This window comes from Tyto alba, unplaced genomic scaffold (assembly GCF_018691265.1).
Source record: "Tyto alba isolate M040663 unplaced genomic scaffold, T.alba_DEE_v4.0 Super-Scaffold_38, whole genome shotgun sequence".
NCBI classification, from domain to species: Eukaryota; Metazoa; Chordata; class Aves; order Strigiformes; family Tytonidae; genus Tyto; species Tyto alba.
In genome coordinates, this window is record NW_024881313.1 from 6,322,570 (window position 1) to 6,344,449 (window position 21,880).

General features: G+C 38.7%; 1 protein-coding gene across 3 annotated transcripts in view; it reads right to left on the reverse strand.

The window, feature by feature from the left end:
* Window positions 1-21,880, reverse strand: part of STK31 (serine/threonine kinase 31) — a 43,322-nt gene that overhangs the window by 7,034 nt on the left and 14,408 nt on the right. For 2 of the 3 annotated variants that reach the window (XM_042802243.1, XM_042802244.1), the window contains exons 11-22: window positions 18,078-18,200; window positions 12,401-12,580; window positions 9,761-9,877; window positions 8,583-8,702; window positions 7,963-8,094; window positions 6,818-6,919; window positions 5,735-5,815; window positions 5,265-5,390; window positions 4,450-4,575; window positions 4,113-4,199; window positions 3,129-3,278; window positions 1,260-1,385 (exon numbers count right to left, since the gene is read on the reverse strand). In XM_042802243.1, the coding sequence (XP_042658177.1) occupies window positions 1,260-1,385; window positions 3,129-3,278; window positions 4,113-4,199; window positions 4,450-4,575; window positions 5,265-5,390; window positions 5,735-5,815; window positions 6,818-6,919; window positions 7,963-8,094; window positions 8,583-8,702; window positions 9,761-9,877; window positions 12,401-12,580; window positions 18,078-18,200 (1,470 nt within the window). Of the gene's footprint in view, window positions 1-1,259; window positions 1,386-1,964; window positions 2,109-3,128; window positions 3,279-4,112; window positions 4,200-4,449; window positions 4,576-5,264; window positions 5,391-5,734; window positions 5,816-6,817; window positions 6,920-7,962; window positions 8,095-8,582; window positions 8,703-9,760; window positions 9,878-12,400; window positions 12,581-18,077; window positions 18,201-21,880 lie in introns of those variants that run through there. The other variant, XM_042802245.1, reaches the window with a different exon arrangement.

The following is a 21,880-nucleotide window of genomic DNA, read 5'->3' on the forward strand; positions in this document are numbered from 1 at the left end:
CGTGGCTTAATCTGAAATTCAGCTGGCAAAGTTCGATGAAGTTTCAGAAGAATGACTACCTTGCTGCATCCCAGATATTCTTTACAAGAGCAGCCAGCCATCAGTAAAACTGCCTTTGGTTTGTTGGTGTTTTGGGGGATTTTTGGTTGTTTTGTTTTTTTTTTTTCCTACTCACTTCTACTTGTAAAAACCTTTTTTCTAGAACAGATAAAGATCTGAACAGTGGTACTGAAACTGAACTGTACCACTGTAATAATTTATAAGCATCTATGATATTAAGCTACACTCTTGTTCTTCTATTTCAGGAACAAAAATACTTAATATTAAGCAACTGCTTCCTAAATTGGGAGTAAAACGTAATGAAGAATGAGTTTTGTATGAACCAGCTTCATCTTCTCAACATAGGTAACTGACAGTGGCTACCTACCAACTTGCAGTTTATGCCTCTGTTAGGAAGTGTTTTTAAGACACTACAGCATAGAAGGGATCACTGAGGCCATCACTGTGCAGCTGGTGGAACTGTCGGTGTTTCCCAGGAAGACCCTCACATACCTGGAGCTCCAACTGGTGCAGTAAACCAGTTCTTATATATGAAGTGCTCGTGAAAAATCAGTGCCTCGGAACACCAGCACCTGCTGGGTAGCTTGTGGCTTTTCAAGTCTGGGAGATTTCAAGTTTTCCTATTCAGAACACATGGCACTGACACCCTGACTTGGGGAGGCAGCAATACAGTGACAGAAGACAAAAAGGAGATGGAGGAGAAGCTGTGCAACATACCACCTAACCCAGGAAAGTTGATTGCGTTCTCCTCCCTGGTGTAACACACACTAAGAAACAAAACACTTATCTAAGCACTGTTGCCAGCAACAAAACATGTAACAGTCCCATCCTTGCCTTCATCTTCCCCTCTTGATTTGGCTAATTCCTCAGGGGCAAGATCACAAAGGAAAAAAAAAGGCTCAAGGAATGAATAGGAAGTGCAGTAAGAACTGACAATCCACAGCATGAACAACAAAAACATAATTTTTGATCATATTACTATACAAATTACACTGCATATTTTACAGAAAAATGCACCCTCTTCTGCCCATAACCATAACTCCCATTCATTCCACACTTACCACTTAGTTGAAAACATGACCACTTATTTCGCCAAAATAGTTCAAAGCAGAAGGTGGAGATAACATTTATTGCTCTTTATAAGCCTGCTACAGTTCTGTAGTATTACTAGAAAAACTCTCCCATGAGCCATAACATACCCAAAACAGAAGGCAGCCATAGGCATACATGTCAGAGGCTGGAGAAGCTGGCTGTCCCATTTTCAGTTCAGGAGAAACTAAGCTCAGGGTACTGACAACCATAGTGTTTGCAGCAGCACGTTGTTCCTGTGAAAAAAATTGTACCCATAATTTCAAGCCAGACCAACAACACATGTCAGACAAGTTTATGGTAAAGCTCTGTGCTGACCCAGACTGAAGTGTAAAATCCTCCTTTACTGATCACAAACAAATTGAGCATAAAGGAAAACAAAAGATAAAGTCACACATCTATCACTGTAACAGAAGAATACTGGCTGATTTTACTCCATACTAAAACTATTAGAGCTCATAAAATGGTGAAGAATACAAATTGCAAAAATTCTCAAATTAAGAAGAAAAAAAAAAATCATAAAGACATTTGGCAATGTCTTCTAGAGAACTTCAGTTCTAAAGTTCAGTTCTGCCAACTTCTTTCCATTTTCTTCTTCTCTGCCTTTCCGGTCTTTACATGAAACTAGCTGCTTCCTCCCTCCTGGTTTCCAGCATATTTTGGGACTGTCTCCTGTCAAAATAAAAGCTAGACCCTGAGTTTCTATCCTCCTCCATGACAGCAGCCAGCACCAGCTACAGCCAGACTGAAGAAGAGTAGTCTCCAGATTGCCAAAAGTACTCGGTAACAGATCAGTTACCAGCTCCACTCATGCATGTGTGATCACGCAGAAAGTGTAAGCACTGTGCAGTACTGACACCCCCACAGAGAAGGCACAAACTGGATCCAGACTGTGAACCATGGGTGGAACCTTCCTGCTCTTATCACACAGGAGCTGCTCATTTCAGCTGAGCCCATACCTGCAGGGAAGAGCACAGAGAGGGACAGCCTTCCTCAGTTGTTGCCACTTTCGCAGTGACACCATCTGTACTGAGTACAACCTTTCAAAAAAGTCAGATCTCAAAGATTTGTAAAGCATCTCTCTTTAGCATGTTAAAAATTGAATTTTATTTCAAGGGAAGCACACCTTGCTGTCCAAACATTTGACGCTCTTCATGAGATTAGCAGATAATGAATTTCCAAAGCAGAAATAAGGGATCTCAATGAAAATTCATGTTATTTGTATTACGTTTATTAATATAAAACCATATCATCGTAATATATATTACTATTTTGAAAATTAAATAAGTATGAAGCAGACCTCCAGCACAAAAACAGTTTAGCTCAAACAACTTGAGTTTAGAAAGTCAAAAGGTGACTCCAGCAGAGATAACATTATTGGAGACTTTGTTATATAAACACAACGAACAGCAAGAAAATAGGTTGTGTTCTTAAAGAATATTGTATTTTCCCCAAGAACAACTATGAAATTGTTTACTACAGAAACTGAGGACTAAATCAGAGGTACATATAAATATAGGTGTATGTAGGCAACATGTAAAATTCTGTTACTTTACCAAACACCGCAAGGGATTAGAACACATACCAGAACCCCATTACCAATGAAACAGAAAGGCAAAGACTTCATATGAGCTTGACTAGCCCTTCTTCAAATATGAGTCCTTACCTCTGATGATGCTGATTACCATCAATTATAGAAGACAGCCAAAAAACAACTACTGAAATTTCTCGTTTGTTCTGCTGTTTTGCTTAACTAGAGCCCACACTCAATAATTCTTTTTTTCCCCTCCAAGATTATACTGTATTTACAAAAATTTCAACAAGACTCAAACTGCCCCACCTTGTCCAGAATATGAAACAGGAGTCTCACTGCTAAGCACAATGTTTATCAACAAATCTTTAAAATTGCAGTTGTCTGTTTTGATACATAATTCTGACTAAAAGTCACAAAGGGATTTTTTGTTTTTTGTTTTTTTTACCTCTGATTTTGTGAAATCAAAGTCTCCAACGACTCCTTGTTCTCGATTCACAGCAAAAACATTATTTCCATGCAGCGATCCATGTACTATATTAGCTCCATGTAACGTCTGTAGACCTTGGGCCACTCCCTTCATCACTTTTAATGTCTCCTAATGATTTGTGTATTAATTAAAAGATTGACATGGAAAAAACAAAGTACAGTGTCAAGTAAGTTTCTATCCAGAACTAAGGCTTTTTTTTTAAGGTTTGTACACATTCAAAGTTCATGCCAATTCAATTTTATTAAGTATGGATTAATTCTCAGTATGTTTATTATGACTTGCACAGTCAGGCAGAAGAAAAAAAAAAAAAAAGCAGTCACTGATTAACATATCACCAACATGAAAAAATATGGGGGGAAAACAAAAAGAAAAAAAAAAAAAAAACACATGCAACTTGGACTTTTACAAGTAGGTCTAAGTCAGGAAACAGAAGCTTCAAGTCATCACACAGAAGTAGAGAAAAGACCGTATTGGCTTCTAGATACTGCTGCTTTGAGAATGTTTGAGAAGGGATGACTACACAAACTGCCCACACTGTGTGGGGAGGAGGGAAAGGAAAAGAAGGGGGTTAAAGTGAGGGAAGAGAGCAGACAGAGCATGCCCCTAAAACTTCAGTACAGAAACGCCTGCCCCTGAACATCTAACATATTTAACTCCAGCACTTTTAAAATGTACTAGTAATACAGCTGAGGCATTTGTTTCAATAACAGAAAAAAGTGTATCCAAGAAGAATCTCTTTGAGAAAGTTATAAACTACTGCCTGACTAGGTGCTAAGAATGCCAGTCAAGCTAGCCTATGCAACTTTGTACAGTCACTGTCAGCCACCAAGGGAAGCACACTGGTAAAAACACCATTAGCACCATAAGATACAGCAAAGCAGTAAGAGTCCAGTTCAAAAACATACAAAATAAAATGCTGATAGTCTAAGTAGTTATACTTACTTCTAAAGTTAAAGGTGTACCAGCTTGTAAGGCTCCCAGACTTGCTCCTGGGTAGTATGGGACCATTAAATATACCAAAGGATCAGACTTCAAAAACAACAAATAAAAATTAAAAAAAAAAAAAAGATTGTTTCAATTATCATGAATATTGAGAAGTTTAACATGCACTAGACATGTGATAAATCAATTCATTATGTTTACTAAATAGACAGTTTATCTAACTAAGGAAACATTTCTCTGATTCAATGTTCCAACTTGAAATACGTTAAAGCTTTAAGGTCCAACTGAAAGTCTTTCAGCTTATACTAGAAATCAAGATCATCAATTTGAATCTTGCCTTGCAGAAGAGAAGGAACAAGAGCTGCAGTAATCCAGATTTCTCCTTCTGTTGAACCCAAGCTCTGTGATACTTGGCAACTCTTTCTATCACTCTGGCTTCTGAGCTTACATCAATAGAGTAGCCCTTAAAAACAAAACAGATGCAGGCATTAGGAGAAATAGCTTGGTAACTTTATGGAACTTTTTTTTTATTAAGGAAATGCATATTGTTCGGTGCCATCAAATAACTTGTTAACACAAAACTCAATTCCAATGGTCATAGACTGTTCCCATATTTTCTTATTAACTCTTCGGAAGTCTACACCAACAAAACTGGAAACATGTCTCTAATATGAGATTTAAAGAAGGCAAGTCAAAAGCAAGCATAATATTTACAACTATGCCTCCCATAATACTACATCCACTCGTTTCCCAATTGCTAGCAGAGTGGTAGAGAAGCAGAGCAAGGGAAAAGAAGCAGTTCCTGAAATTTCTCAGTGAAGTCATCATGAAGACAAACCAGCCTCTGCCAAGAGACAGGAGTGATGAACAGGATAAAAGGTCCACCAGATACCGGAAAGGACAGTAGAGGGGAAGCACTGTTCCCTACAGCAGTCCTCAAAAGAAGCGAAAAAAATCAGTAAGCAACATGGAAGCAATCCAGAAAGAAAACAATGCTTTATGTTCTACAGGCCCTGACAAAAATATCTGCCATCAAAAAAGGTGTGTTAAATACAGGGATATGAAAGGAACAGCAGAGTTCATTCAGAACCAGCACAACGATAACCCAAGGCCTCACCTGCAGCAGTAACTGAAAGCCAATGCCAACATTACCTTTAAAAGAACCTTCTGGCCCTGAATTTCTGAACACACTAAAGGTCGCTTTGTGCTCAGTTCCTTCAAGGGCTCAGCATCCAAGAGGTCTCGCTCCAGGCTGCATGCCAGAAGTCCACCAGAGTTCTGAAGCATGTGCACAAACAGATATCCAGGGTAAGAACATGGCATTTAACAGCTGGGAAGATTCAGAGGCTTCAACTACCTCTCCTCTTCCTCAATCAGCTTAGCAAAGCACAAAAGCAGTTAAGACATGCTAAAAAGTTACAGCATCTGTTATCAAGACGCTGGTCATGATGCAACAGCTAATTAAGTACAGTCCTTGACCATCTCCCAGAAGAGAGGGGGGAAGGAGACCACAACAAACAATGCTCAGGGTGTACAACCCCCTAATGAAGAGAGACTGTGCAGAGCCCTGATAGTGCCTGAAACAATAACTGACAGTGCATTCAAACACAGCCTCTGCTTACCATATAGTTTAGAATTCCTGCTTCTGGATAAAGAAGTGGTAACTCAGGGAACCATTTCTGTACCAAATATGTAAGCTTCTCCTAAATGAAGGAAACAAGGCCCACAGCTTCAGGTCACTAGTGTCTGACATATATAAATATACACTGACATTTGCAATGTATACCAAGAACATTCAAACAAACACTGACCATGACTGTACTTCCTTCAACAACATTATTCAAACTAACACTGCCATTTGCCATTTGTCTTTTTTTTTTAGAAAAAAAAAAAAGGAAAAACCAACACACAACAACAATGTAGCAGTTTAATACGGACAGATTTTTGAAATCTGAAAGTGGGTAGTGTTAAGGCCCCAAACAATTCATGCACTACCACAGAAAACATTAAAACATTTCATCTTTTCTACAAGAGGCTTTAGTAGGCCTAAACAGAGGAAAACAACTTCACTATGGGTAAGTGGAGGAAGATAGAAATCAAGTAGTAACACAAACCAGACCAGGCCAGCATCTCCATCTCATGCATCTCCAGACCCAACACAGCTGTAATGCTGCAAGGTAACTGTTACATACAGATGTTACATCTGCAGATGTAGATATATCACCACCACAAATTCTGGTGCCCTTCTCACTCATAAGGCAATGGTCTCCAATTCTTCCCTTCATAAAAAAGTGCTTAGAGAAAGAGTGATTTCGTTCAGTTCAGGATAAAAGCATGTTTTAACATAGCCATAGGGAAACAGTTCCCCTTCTTGCAAGAATACAGTCTGTCTTCAGCAAACTGAGCTTACACTTTTACCTGTAGCTCTTCTGGGTTGAGAATTACAGTTCACATTTTCTTCTCACCTCACCCTCTTATGTAGTGGAAAAGGGGGGGAAAGGTCAGAAGAAACTGTTCAAATACAGATAAAAGTGATCAGCCTCCATGTCTTCTCCCAGAGGTTTCACCAAAAAAAGGGCCATGTTAACATTCAACACCATAAAAATCACATTTTTTATTTTACTCAGAGCACACATTAAAGCAATTGAAATGCAGATGTGCCTCACACAGGTTTGTTTCAGTTCCCTAAGTAGTTTAATACTTACATATTCTTCTTGTTCCTTGGATATTTCCTGAAAAACCCTATTTCGCAGATCAGCAATTTCCTCTTTCATTCTTTTCATTTCAAACTCGCTGTAATCATCAGACTGCATTAGGAATAACAAAGTTACTGTATAATTCTCATTCTGATATTAGACCAAACAATGGTAACCTACTATATCAGAATTAAAAAACAGCTTCCACTTCATAGTTCTGGACTTCAATGTATTCTCAAATGTGTATTTTACTCAGCCTCCCTCCTGGAAACCCAAGAGAATCTCTTAAAACCTAATCACTGAGAAAGGTGTTCCCTTCATGTGACTGACCAAATGTTATAGCCCTTTACCAATTTGTTTCCAAAGTCCAGAAGCTTTTTTTTTTTTTTTTTAATTAGCTGGTCTCATATAATAATAGCAGCAACATCACTCATCTACCAGCAATGCCAGGTTCCGTAGTTCATTCACTTTCTTCTCCCATAATCAGGCATTTTCCTCATGTCACCTCATTATTCAATAATCCTTTTCCCAATGGGTTTCATTAGCGTGTCTCGTTTTAAATCCCTCTTGGAAGCTTACTGCCCCTTTACAATGCTTATAGAGAGAGAGGTGAAGGTTCTTTTTTTTTCCTTAAGCATCATCATAATAATTAATGCATGATCAAACAAACAGCACTGAAGCAATGGTAATATTTACATTCTTTGGACTTCTCTGAGGGGTAGTGGGGAACCCTAAAAACTAGAGCAAACATTGACTTCTGTCATCAAAGGGGAGGTACACGCATTATTCACAAAATAAAAACTCAAAGTAATCACACAACCAGCACAGTAAGAAGAACTGGTCAAAACTGTTCATGCTGTGAACTGCAACTGTCACCACAGGCTCTTAGTTAAAAGCACAGTGCCATGGCTAGAGACTCATACAGAAAAGTGGCTATGTGGCTATGCACTCACTCTTTTTTTTTTTTTTTTTTTTTTTTTAGCCATTCAGGCTTGGTCTCAGAGGCCAGTAAAACTTCCACAGTTAAAGACAAAATTCAGGTCAGAAAACACAAACTGTTCTATACAGTTACCACTTACTTGGAATAGAAAAAATTAAAGTTTCCAAACCAATTTAAAAAACAGACAAAAAAAAATGCTGTAACATTTTCATACTTCCTCAAAGTTGTTCTTTTCAACCAGCTTCCACCTTAACTGGGCCTTTAAGCTCTTCACAGTTTTCTTAACTGATAATAAGTTGTTAATATCCGGTCTTCTATTCAGCCATTCCTCAGCATGTTGTTTGAACTAGGAGGAAAAGAAAAAAAATCAGAAAGTGTTTAAGCATTCTATTTTAATATGCTTTATTCCAATGCATTAGAGAAACTGCCTGAAGCCTATTTGAATCCAGCTTTTCAAGGTCTTTCTCTACTGAAAAAGGGTATTTTGTGTTTCATTTTAACTACATTAACAACCTTCTGAAAAAAAAAAAAAAACATTCTAATTAAAGCTCAATCTGCTTAAATTACATACTACTGATTTGTAATGAATCCAGAGATTCCAGCTTCCACTGCTTTATTTTTTAAAAAATATCTTTGTATTTAAATGAAATGAAACATTGGCTGAGGTAGTGCGCAACTGCAATTCTTAAGGTTTAGCCCAACCAATTTCTCATCACCAACATACTCCTAGAATTTCCTTACAAAAAGATGAGGACATCTTTTTAAAATAAATTATGTCGGAAAGGATTACTAGAATATATCAGTGTGACAGAAATAAATACGGCATAAACTCACCTCAACACTGGCCAAATATCTGTTCTGTATGACAGTGATCATACTTTGCTCCTGAAAAACTTTATGTAAAACTTTCTTGTAAGCACTCGTAGTTATTCCCTTCTCTGCTTCATCATGCTCCTGGATTGAATTACACAGAGGGAGATTAAAGACTGAGGGTCATACTTCATTTATACACGCCAACATTTAGTATTTGAAACCTTTATTGAGAAATTCCATTGTTAATGGAAAGAATCATTTATCAGATTTTTTCCCCTCTTCTTTAAGAGATTCTAAAAGGGAAGTTAGCAAATCTAAGAGTTCACCAACAGTTTCAACAGAATAAAACTGATTCCATACAGAAGTCCAATTTCTTATTCCACATGCTATAAAAGAATTATTTTAAGGATAGCACAGTTAAATAGGTATGAAGCATTAAAGCATGCAACCATTCTTCTAAGTGAAAGTCACCAATTCATGACAGCCAGCAGTCACAAGCAGACTAAACTGCTGGTTTGTTGTCAGTATAAGGCTACATCTAAAGACTGATTCAACTTTTGCCGACATGGCCATTCCCTGGCACAGTAAGGACTCTCATTGCAGAGACAACGCAAGTACCTCATAGTGAGCAAAAGAGAGTGGAGGAAATGCTTATCAGGAAAGGTGAATAACTAGGAAAAAAGGCTAACATAAGTATAGAAAGAGATTACCAGTAAGGCAAGAACACTTGTACCATGCAATATGAAAGTGATTAAAAACTAGGCATCTCTTTAAGACTAGAAAAAGTAAATTTATCCATAAACATTCACCCAAAGAAGTAATGCCATTATTTTAAACAGGAACTTACTTTTTACCACCTGTATTTTCAACACAAGCACCAAAACTCAGTACAGTTCAAAGAAAGTTTCTCTGCACACAGACAGGGAAGAATGAGTTTTCCCAGTATTTCTTAGTTAAGTTAGTCATACATACAGCTAAATTCCTGTAACCCAAAGCTGTCCTCTGCCTGTTGCCTGGAAAACACAGTCTCTTCTCTCTGGGGAGCAGCCTGAATGACTTTCTATTGCATTTCCACAAAAAAAAGATGCTGCCTTGTAGCAAATAAACTTATCAGATACATTGAGAAAAGCTTTAAACTGAAATCAAAGATGTATAAAATACATGGAAGTCGTGACACGGTAGGCATGATTAGAACTTACATTTAAGTCAGTATTCAGTTCTTCACAAATAGCCAACTCGACCTTTTTGAGAATTTCATCTGCATTGCCAACCACTTCCTCTAAATCTGTAGATGCTTCTGACATCGGGTCAAAACACTTCAAAGAGAGTTTAAAAAAGAAAATCAGCCTTGCAAATGAAAGTAAGAAGTTAGCAAGTAGACAGCAAAAACAAGCAAGAAATACAAAAAAATTAGCACTACTGGAAATCTAATCAGGATTCATGTCAGATCTCACTTCTAACTGCCTCAAACTTGAGTGATATAATGACTTCTAGAACTAACAGAGTCCACCAGGCAAGAACAAAGTCAATTCTTGACTTGATTGGGTTTTATTTGCCTAATCTCATTTTGATTTTTACCAAAAATGAAACAGTAGAAGAATTCCAATCCTTCTCCTATTGAGTTTCATGTCAAAAATCAACATGTGTGCTGCCCACACAGTGATACACAAGATGGCAGTTTCACTATCAAGTGGGCTTTCCATTCCTACATAGCACTACCTGAGATGAAGACTCATCCTGGGATCTATTTCACAGTTTATCAAGTGTGAAATAAGGTTGAAGATTTCACCAGGAAATCCTCTGTGTTTTCACAGAAGTCAGAAATAACTTAGCTTCAAGATATAAGATACAGAAGGTGCCAGAGGAAGAATCAGCAAGATAAGTTTATAATTACATTGATGTTGTTTTCAGCAAAGTTTTGTTACTCATATCTGCAGAAGAAGAGATACTACCACTGCCAACCAGAACTAAAATTAAATGATAGTCCTGTATTTAACATGCAACGTACAGAGTCACAATAGAAACCTGCAAACTCCATCTTGTCCATTTACCTATCAAGCATGTGTACTCCACTAAAGATTGTGAAAATATTTTATTGGCTTAACCTTAAAGGAACTAAAAATAAAAACTTTAGCAGTGCAAGTTCAAACAGTATATTGCTCCCCAAAGCCTGGAGTTGCATAATTCAGAGGAGCCATCCAAAGTCTGAAAATTTCCTTGTTTGTCACTGACCTATTTCATACTGTAGATTCTGATAGGTGCTACACAAGATCAATTTCGATTCAGAAAGAGAGGACAATGAATATCTATTTAAAATAATGGAAGGGGAAACACTTCAAAGAAGCATTTCCTCCACACAACTGCTCACACTTTTTTTAAAAAGGAGCTAGAAGTTAAATTGCAACAGAAAAATTACATATCAAAAACTGAAATTATTAAGATAGATAAATGAAAACTTCTTCCTTGGTCTACCTACCAGTGCTTTATCAACCCATGCCAAAAGTCTGTATATTTCCTGTGTCTCTAAATAGTTTGCAGAAAAGTTCAGATTTGAAACAGGTAAACCAAAGTTCATTACTACAACATTACTACTACTAACAAACTTTACTCACTTTCATACGTGCAGCATAGCACTCTGAATTGCACCCAGCAACCACAGAAACCCACCTGCAGGTTTGTTTATTCCCTCTAATAACTGACATGATCATAAACATCTGCAAGTAATCATATTCATTAACATTATACTGCACATGACATGCACAAGTCTACACTGCTGCTGAAGAGCATTTATCATCAGGTCAAAGAACACTTATTTATAACAGCATCTTCCCACTGTAAATGCGCTGGGTACAGTAAGATGTAAGGGCAGGAAACCTACTCACTATGAAAGGGCACAATCCTTGTGGATTATGTACAATTCACATGGGTAGGAAGGTTATGCTGACACAAACATGTTTACACACAAGTGAAAGAAGGAGGAGATCAGGGAAGCTGGGCCTGCAGGAATGGAGGGAGAGCAGGTTGCAGTCTTCCCAGGAAGATTAAGAGTCCTAAACTGAGCAAGAACATAGATATTAAGCACAGAGACAGGAATGCCACAGTTACCTCCCTACCTTACACTTTCTTTACAAGCAGAACTCAATGGATGGTAAGCCACTTCCACCATCCATCTCCTTTTAAGACAAGTAACATGTACTCAACTTCAATGCTCCAAACCTCCTACAACTCAGACTGAGACACACAGCATCCAAATAGTATTCCAGAAAATACTCCACGACATGCAAATTGAAGTGGACGATTTATTTGCATAAATTCTCCACACTCAGTATTTCAATGAGGAAAAAACATCTATTGCATATTTGTCTGCAACCTGTACCTAGATCATGTCAAGTCAGACTGATGGCTTCTTTGCAGTGATCTTTCATCACCTCTTTCAGCAGCATTTATGAACTAGAACCTTTTAAAATCTAAAGTCTTTCTATCCAAAGGGCACTTAAAAGGACTAATTAAAGCATTTCAGTGACACAGTGAACAGATGGGCACACCCACACAAAAGTTATACTTGCATAGAAGTACAAAAGATGTCCTTTCATAAGAAAGCATAAACCTTGGTTCACCGCAAAGGTACACTAAAAATAAAGGTAAACTAACACTCCGTTCCTCAATGTATTACCTTTCCCTCTGTACTGAGGCACTGTCATTTAGTGCCACTGATCATATGCACAACCTCCCTGCCATAGGTAGCTGTCCCTACTAACGCCTACTCCTCACAAGCTCGGTTAGACAGTGTCCTAACTTCACCTTTTACATCAACAGGAAATATTGACTGTTTGCCTTACCTTTAAGATGCCACTGAACCAGTCAGCAAAAATTTGCAGAGCTGTGTCCGTATCATTTCTGACACAAATCAATTTCTTCATTTTAAGACTCTTCCACTTGAAGAACTCTTGAAATACCTCGTCAGAGTCATCTGCTTCAGAACCTTGACCATACACCATCCCCAGGGAATCAGACAGTTCCTGTGCAACAAGTGAATCAAACAAAAACAGGTTTGCAAACCAGAAGAAATGTGTGCCATTATATTATCTATAAAAAAACCAAGATATTTAACACAGAAAAAGTTAGCACCACCTGCTGGCATATAGTTTTTTTCTACTACTATTTCTATATCCAGTGAAGTATAGTTTATAGTACACATTCTTCTCAGATCTAGTTGCAGTATGTCTACCAGAAAATTAAATGCAGAAAAGGATCTCACACAGAAATCAGAGTCTGATTTTCCCCTCTAAAACATGGAAAGAAAAGACACCACTAAAAGCTTAACAGCTCATAAGAAGTCATCTGTATTTTAGTCCCTCCTTCCCTATGATTGGACTTTAAAGTCATACTCACCAGGATAAAGAACAAAATGGGGTTCAATTTATAACGCTCCTCACAGAACTGCTCAATTTCAGAAAAACCAAGTGAACTCGTACTGTGAAACAAGGTGACCAGCCAGACACCCAAGAAGTGCTTCTGGACTGATCCCTCCCTTCAGAAGCCAAATCTCTTCCAATGTACCTTTGTTGTCACCCTGATTCCTAGGCAAAAAAGCAATTGCCTATGTGTCTGATACCTGAAGGCCCTTTCAAATTAGTTTTACAGCCTGGAAACTTGTATTTCCATCTAAAAAAACAAGTATTCTGCAAGCATAAGAAGCACAGGGTCCACCTCCTTTTGACTTGTATTAGAAAAGAAACTCAAGTGCTACGTATAAGAGAAAGGCCTAATTTTTCAGGAACTGAAGTTAGACTAACAGGGCTGTAGTTCACTGTGTCTTCCCTCACACTCTTTTTGTAGACTGGAGTGACACTGGCTAGCTTCCCGTCAGCAGGGACCTCTCCAGACTCACAAGACCTTTGGCAGATGATTGAGAGGGGTCCTGCCATAACATCCACTGGCTCATTCCATACTCTGGGATGAATCCTATCAGGCCCCAGGGACTTGTGAACATTCAGCTGATCCCTTACAATTTCAGTGTCCACAAATTAAAAGTTATTGTTCCCACACTCGTGGTCCTCCAGCTTAGGGGACCAGACAGCCCAAAGTTTATCAGTATTATAAAAGACTGAGGCAAAAAAACACAATGAATGCCTCCACTTTTTCTTCATCCCTATTAGTCAGAGGACCATCTTCAACAAGTATCGATCGGTCCAGTATTTTCTTTAAACCTCCTCTTGCTATTAACATACTTTTAAAAGACTTTCTTGTTTTCTGAAATAACACTGGTTAGTTTCAACTCTAATTGAACTTTGACCTTTGAAGTCTTCTCCCTGCATAAACGAACCACAGCTCTGTATTCTTCCCGTGAAGCCTGACCTCACTTCTAGAGATCATAAAATCTCTTTTTCCTCCTGGGCTCCACGAGGAGTTCCTCGTTCAGCCAAGCTGGTCTTTCTGCCCCACTTGCTTGACGTGGGACACAGTGGAATTGCCCACTCCTGCACTTCTAAAAGGCTGTTCTTAAAAACTGACCAGCACTCATGGACTCCTAGGCCCTCAAAAGCAGATTGCCAGGGTACTCTGCTACACAGCTCCCTGAATAGCTTAAAGGTTGCTCTCTTGAAGTCCTGGGTAGCAACTCTGCTGTCCTTTATTCTCATTATACAGAAAATTTTGAACTCAACCATTTCATGATCACTGTAGCCAAGAGAGCCACATACCATCACATGCCCCACAAGTCCTTCTCTATCCACAAACAGCAGTTCTAGGTGGCTGTCTTTCCTAACTGGCTCACTAAGTACCTGTGACAAGAAGTTATCTTCCACAAACTTCAATAATTCTCAAGATCTGCTTATCACAGAAGTATGATATTCCCAGTTGATGTCTGGGAAGTCGAAATCTCCCATAAGGACAAGGACTACCAATCCAGAAGTTTCTCCTAATTACCTACAGAATAACTCATCAGTGCTTACATCCTGGCTGGGTGACTGGTAGTAGACACCCACTACTACAACATCCCCTTTGTTTTGCATCCCCCTAATCCTTACCCAGAGGCTCTCAACCACATTGTCACTAACTGTGAGGGCTGTGCAATCAAGCCCCTCCCTTACGTACAGTGTGACACCTCCACCTTGCCTGTCTGGCCAATCCCTCCTGAACAGCCTGTAGCCTTCCATCCCAGCACTCCAGGCGTGGGACTCATTCCAAATCTCACTAATACCAATGGTGCCGTAGCTCTGGGAGCTGACCAACACTTCCCGTCCATCCTGTTTGTTTCTCATACTGCAAGCATTGGTGTACAAGCATTTCAGATATGCTCCTGAGCCCTTTCTGCTCCCGGGAGCAGTGTAAATGTTGTCACTAGGATTCCCACCCTCAGGCCAGCCCTTGGCTTACTTACTGCAATCCTGTTGGTGTTCCCTTCCCCCTTCATTTCACTGGATGCACTTGTGCTTTTGTAATCGGTAGCATCTTTTAGTTTTCAAAATCCATCATTTTACTTACCCACATCATTGCCAACAAGATGACTGAAGAAACCCTGAGAAAGGCTGCTGGCAGTTTGCTTATATACAGCATTTCACTTTAATTTCTTTTCCCAGATCCCAAAACATTTGAGTTAAATATCACAGACCCTTCCAAAAAACACCTAGGTCATGTGGATGAAGAAAAACACCAAAATCTCTCTCTCTCTTCCTCTTGAGAGAGGTTTTCATCTTTGCTTCTGTTCAGACTCAATAACCAGTGCTATGGAAAAAGCAGTATGACAGAACTTAAAGTCACTTGTCAGGAACCTTTCAGACACTTGAAACACAACAGGTCATATGAGCAACCAAATATAACTTAGACTGACACTACCACCACAGGCCAGCATGTGGCAGCAATGGCCTCCCCTTGCCAAGGGCTGCAGGTACTGAGGAGGTGAGGAAGTGAGATTGAGCAATTTTGTAGAACTACACATGATGATGCCACAACCAGGCCCAGCCCTACAGATACAGCACAGCAAAAGTTCAGACTGGGGCCAAAAGCATAACAATTTCCTGACATTATAACTAACGAAATACAGTGATCAAAAAAAGAAAAAACAACCAACCAAAAACAACAAAAAAAAAACACCAAACCACACCATATCATTTTTATTTTATACAAACTATAAAACCACTTTTATAACAATAGCTACTATGATGAACAGCATTCATTCAGTACTCTCATTTATTTAAAACAGCCATTTCCAACGGAGCCAGAGGGCACGAGCCTTGTACAAATATGCTTATCTATAAGCAAATATAAGAAGGAGGTTTGTGCTAAATTTGTGGAGGCTATTTAAATCATTCAGGTGCACAGCAGATTTTTCTCACATTCTTTTTTGAACACCTGAATTTTAATACACCAGAATACACATGGATAGAAAGTGGCATGGTAAGGGAGAAGCCAGGTTCAAAAGGAACAGTCTGAATGAGGGAGAAAAATCAGCCCATTTAACAGCAACCAAAAGTGGGTAAGAGAACTGAAAAAAGTGCTCAGCAGCAGTTTCATATCCAATATCACATCTCATTTACAAAGATAATAACATTAATCACACCAGAAGAGTATCTGCATGCATTCCATCAGGCTGTCCTCAAGCAAAGAATCCTGTACGTTATATCCTATTTCCTCCCATTTATTCTTCATACTGTAAACACACTTTGCTAAAGCATTAGCATCTCCACCAACATATGGATATAGAAGTAGGCTCCATAAGGCTAAAAAGCTACCATATGAAAACAGCTCAGTGGCCTGCATGCACTTGTCCCAGACACTCTCTAAGCATGGTAAGTCAAAAAGAGCAGAACAAGCTACTACACACCATCCATGGGGCAGAGGAAACATGCTTACAGACAGCTAACACAGAACAGCTGACAACTGCTCAGCTCACACCCTAGCTTGCTTTACTTTTGTATGCCCACACTCTCAGCCTTCCTTTTAACTAATGCAGCATTATCATCTGGAAGGCATGGAGCTCACTTACTGTTCATTTTGGTCCTAGGTAGTTGGACCAGCTGCAGCTAACACTGCTTGAATTTGCCCGTAGTTCAGGTCAACAACAGTTCTCACTGGAAGGTATAAAACGTAAGAAGATATGTGTGATGCAGAAGAGAGGTTTGCAATACACAGCCTCAGTGAGCAGGCCATCAGCTTTCAAAGCTACTGTTCTTCTGAGAGACACTGGAAAAAACCTCGTTTCTCCAGGACAGCACAGCGTGACCTTTTTGGCTCTATAAAACCAAGATTCTCGTTGATATTTGGTAAAAACTTTTTTCTGTTTCCCTACTTGGGAAAACTACTTTGATATTCTAGCTGCTAATACAAGAGAGGATCTTTGACACAGTTAAATTAAAGCATAAAACTCACTTAACACACCTAACAGCATTTCAGCACCCCTTCAAATATTTTCAAAAAACTATTAGAATTTCACTGCAGTACAATTATCTAGAAGGTGCTTAATGCCTACCACCTAGTGGATTAGCACAGCATAACCTTTACACACACAGCAAAACCAAACCAAACCAAAACAGTCACAAAACAGAAAAACCCCATACAACACCACAATACAACTTTCCTCTGTCTGAAGGAGCAGGATTCACACGGGGCCTCCAGTGATAAAAAGCCATGAAACACTATACATCCAGTATCTTTTCTAATTAGACACCAATCTGCATATCAGACTAGAACCAAAAAATAATCTCACACACGTGGACATCTCTGAAATTTGCACAGTCACACTGTCAAACTATTGCCAACCTTCTTCTCCTCTCCACACACACCTGCACAGTCAAAATAGAAACAAGTAATATTTCTAAAGTTAAAAAGAGGTTATTTATTTCTAAAAGCAAAGGCCAGAAACACCAGCTTGGTGTTTCCACTGGTAAAGTCCTCTTTAAAAGCTCTTACTGCCTCTACGGAGCCTACTTCCCCATCTACTTCCCCACTTCCTGTTGTTGGGTTGGCTGGGAGAGGCACTTTTGGCATAAACACATGCTTCTATAGTGTTTAACTCTCACTGTAACAAAAAAAAAAAACCTCCCCAACATTTTAAGCATTTTACACTTTGCTACACTAGTCCAAACTTCACAGCCATCTTAACAGAAAGGGCTTGGAAAGTGTATAATCCAATCACAAAACCCACTGCCCCAATTTACAGGATAACTATATTAACTTTTTAATTGTAGGTTCTCTTATTAACACCAGTCTTCTACTAAACATTCTGTGCTTTCCAAAGTCTTGTTAGTCACCAAACACAGTATCATAAAAGAAAAGCTGCCACTCAAATCCAGGATCTAGATAATAATTTCCCTCTAGACACAAAACATCTAAGAGACCAGGATCACAAGTAACACTGAGAACTACATGTGTAAGATGTACAATTTCGAAGTGTTATCTAAAGCTTCATCTGCTGCTGCCAAGGTCTTCAACTATAAAATGCTGAATATTTAAGAAACACCCTCCACAAGTTCTCAGCGTTTCAGAATCAAAACTGATAAAAGCAAACCTCCTTACTTGTAACGTTCTTGAGCGCTCAGAGAGGGGCAGCTGATCCACTTCCAAAATTAATTCTTCCACTGCTGAATACAAGTTCCGCTGCACCTCATCCCTCTTGGTGATCAATTCATCTCTTTCATCCTATGCAGAAAGAAAAGCAAGTCAGCAACTCACACCCAAATGTCACATACACAATGTGGAAAGTGATACAAAAAAAGTGTTAAATCTCTGCAAAGTATGAATAGCACAATACATGCCTGACTAGGAATGAGTGAAAAACTAAATTTTGCTTTTAACCTCTACTCCTATGACATGACCCACCTTGCACAAATACAACACCCTTTACGGTATAAAAATATGCCTATATTATAAAGCAACTAAAGAAACAGTTACTGCATGACTGGGAGTCCTAACTACCACTGTAAATTTAAAATGTCCTAGTTGTCCTGCAGTTTTTGACTGTATTACAGAAATTAGAATTTGGATTATCCACACTTCCATACATGCCAAATCATGTCCACAAAGTCAAACTGCAAAAAATTTCTTGCTGAAGAAGAATATTTTAGAATCAAAAAAATCCTTTTACCAATTTCCTCACTGCCTTCTAGCAAGAAAGGCAGATTACCTGTAAACTCCCTGCTGATAATCTGCAGTGAGACCGTGAAACTGAAGATAATTTTCTAGAAATAAAACCAAAGTTTCCCTTAGATGACTGGCAGGATTAGTTCTGCTACTGGCAAAGGAACCCCACATTTGTATTAGACAAGGTACCTAAAAGACTCACCAAAATCAAACCTTTCAAAATGGATGAAGCAAGTTACTCAGAATCATATTTGCAGTGTTCTTTTCAGTGATTTAACCCAACATGTCCATAGAAATATTAAAATATATATGAACATGGAGGACCATACTACAGCTTGGCAGATCTGCTGTAAAGATTTGCTATTCCCTCCTACATCCATCTCCAAAAATAAAAAAGTAAGTAAAATGACTCGAGTAGCTATAACACACTGTCCTGACACATGTTCCCTTTCCCACCTCAACAAAATTAAAAAAGAAGAATCTTGGAAAGTCTAGTGTGGAAGGCAATTAATAAAGAAACAGAAAACAGAAGAGTTAACCATAGCAACAATACCAGTTTCACATGGAGTCAAATGAACACTTCCTACTAACAAGCAATATATAATTGTAACATAAATACACAAACACATGTTCTCAGAGTATTTCAATTGAGTTTATCCAGTGAAAGCTTAGAAGTTGACTTTATCTGGAGTTTGTAAGTATCCATGGAAGACAGAACAGAAACCTTTTGCCTGTAACAGACAGGGGCAGGAAGAGATCCAAAGGTTGGAAATTGAAAGATGGAGAACCCTCCAACTAAAAATAAAACCCCAAGTTGCAGCATAGACTGCTTTAAAACTTAGATTAGCAACTGAACAGATGTTGTAATTCAGCCAGACATTAGTGGGCTGAGTAATAAAAATCAATGGGTTATATTCTACCATAGAAGCTGAACACAACATAATGTTTCAGCACTTAAAAACATGAAGCAACAACAACAGAAAAGATTTAATAGGCATTTCTGCACTGTTTGGGCATCTCTGGTGACCAAAAGCATATATAATTTTCACAGATTTCCTTCTGGTTTTCCTGCATAAGACAGGAGCTGGTTTGTGAAAGAATACTGTAACACACTACATAACAAGGAGTAAGGACCCCTTGTCATGAAAAGCACTTTTCAAGACAAGATTCCTGCAGAACATTACTTCAAGAAATAGAGCAATAGAGATTTAACACAGTAGAAGAGCCAACCAGGCAACCAAGCTCCTATTAATACCAGTTCAAGCACTAGAGTACATCTAACAGTCTACACATGACTGAAGGACAATCCAGGAACTTAACAGACAGCTCAGGAGCCACACGATAAGTCTCCTTCCAGTGTCTGCCATTTAACTGGGTACATGTGACACTTCATGCCCATTAAATAACAATAACTTCAGAGAGCATTAAGTACACAGGCAGTGTTTTAATAGTCTGCTTTACAAAGGTGTAAGTTCATCAAAAAGCAAACAGTAGAACTAAACTCCTTTAAAACAGCCTAAAGGCTTCTCAAACTACAAAACTTAATTTGTTTTGTGTCTGGTCTATCTTACACCTTTAAAAAAACAAAACAAAACAAAAAAACCAACAAAACAAAACAAAAAACCCACAACAAGCAAACAACTCCACAAACCACCCCACACAAACCACCACCAGACTCGGTCATACCAAATGGCAAGCTAGGTTACCACCGTGTTTCTGATAACTATAGAAATGCTTATGAAAGTCCGTAAGAGCAGGATATGTATAATGTGATCACCTCATCAATGTATTCTTGGTTAAGTGTGATTTAATGACCTCATAAGCAAGAGAAAAAAAAATATTAATCCCCCTCCATGGATAAATTATAATCCATTTTTAGAGCCTATTTCTACTCTTGGCCCCAGGTTTTGTCTCCCTTTAATGGAAGCTGCTACTTTGTAGTATATGAAATAGTTAAAACTAACTCTGGCATCAGCATCCTCATTAAACAGCTCTATTAATTCCACTCTCCCCCATTTCTTTTTTTTTTTTTTTAATATAACTGAATAGTTTCTCTTTTTTAATCATTGGCATGATTATTTTTTCATTCTTCTCAAAAGAAAAAAAAATGCTGAGTATGTACCCTACAGCCTCCAAGAAAGTAAATCTTGAGTAAGTTTCTAAATCTAAATCATAAATTAAGCAACACATCAATCAAACACTATCTACAATGTCTGAAAAGTCAGTATTTGTATTACACCGTATTACTACGAGTATCTGCCTACATTGCAATTGGGAACTTCTAACTATCCCTGGTTTTTCATCTGTAAAGCTGACATCTTCTCAGCAACATTTCATAGGAGAGCTGGTTAAGTGATCAGCATCACTACCTTCCTATTTAGACACAGAATTGACATCAAATTCTATGATTAGTTTTGAATATATTTTTAAGCATTTCGTCTCCAGAAAAAACATCTTTGTTATTTTCATACACGCCATTCCTCAAGTAGTATCTCAGTTCACTGATTATCTTCTTATGCTTACAAGACATTTGAAACAAATACCTTGTTAAGAACAAATGCTCCAGTTCCCCATCTTCATTTTCAGGACAGTATCCAGGAGAGACCCAGTTAAATCAGCATAAAACAACTAAGAAAGCATAGACAATGAAAACTGAAATAATGCCATTTACTCTGCACTCAAACTTTATTGGGTTTACTTATGCCTGTGATATTTCAGAGACATTAGGTTTCCCCCAAAGCAAGACAAAATGTTCACCCCCGAGAGCTTACAAACAAACAAGGCTTGTGACTGTAAAAGAGGGCATCAGCACTCCAGGAAGGTTAAATGAAGAGCACACTGCTTGGGCAACTAAACAGCAAGAATTAACTTAGTAAAACCAATTCTGGCAGCTAGGTTGACAGATTAAGCAGAGTTAAACAGTCTGCTATAGTTTAGTAGCCAGCTATTTCATCCGTTTGGGTTTACCGGGCTTCCTGTACACTGGTGTCCTGGGTTGAGTGAGTGGTGGAGTTTTTTGGTGGCAGGGGAGGGGGCTATAGGGGCGGCCCCCTGTGAGAAGCTTCTCGAAGCTCTCCCAGCTCCAAGTCAGCTCCACTTCTGTTTGGAAACTGAGCCCATCAGCTGCACCTCTGCTGTAACGTATTTAAGAAGGGACGTGGTGAGGAGCAGTGGGACTGGTGAGGAGGAGTTGCTGCAGCTGCATGAACACCAAGGTCAGTGGAGGAACAGAGGAAGAA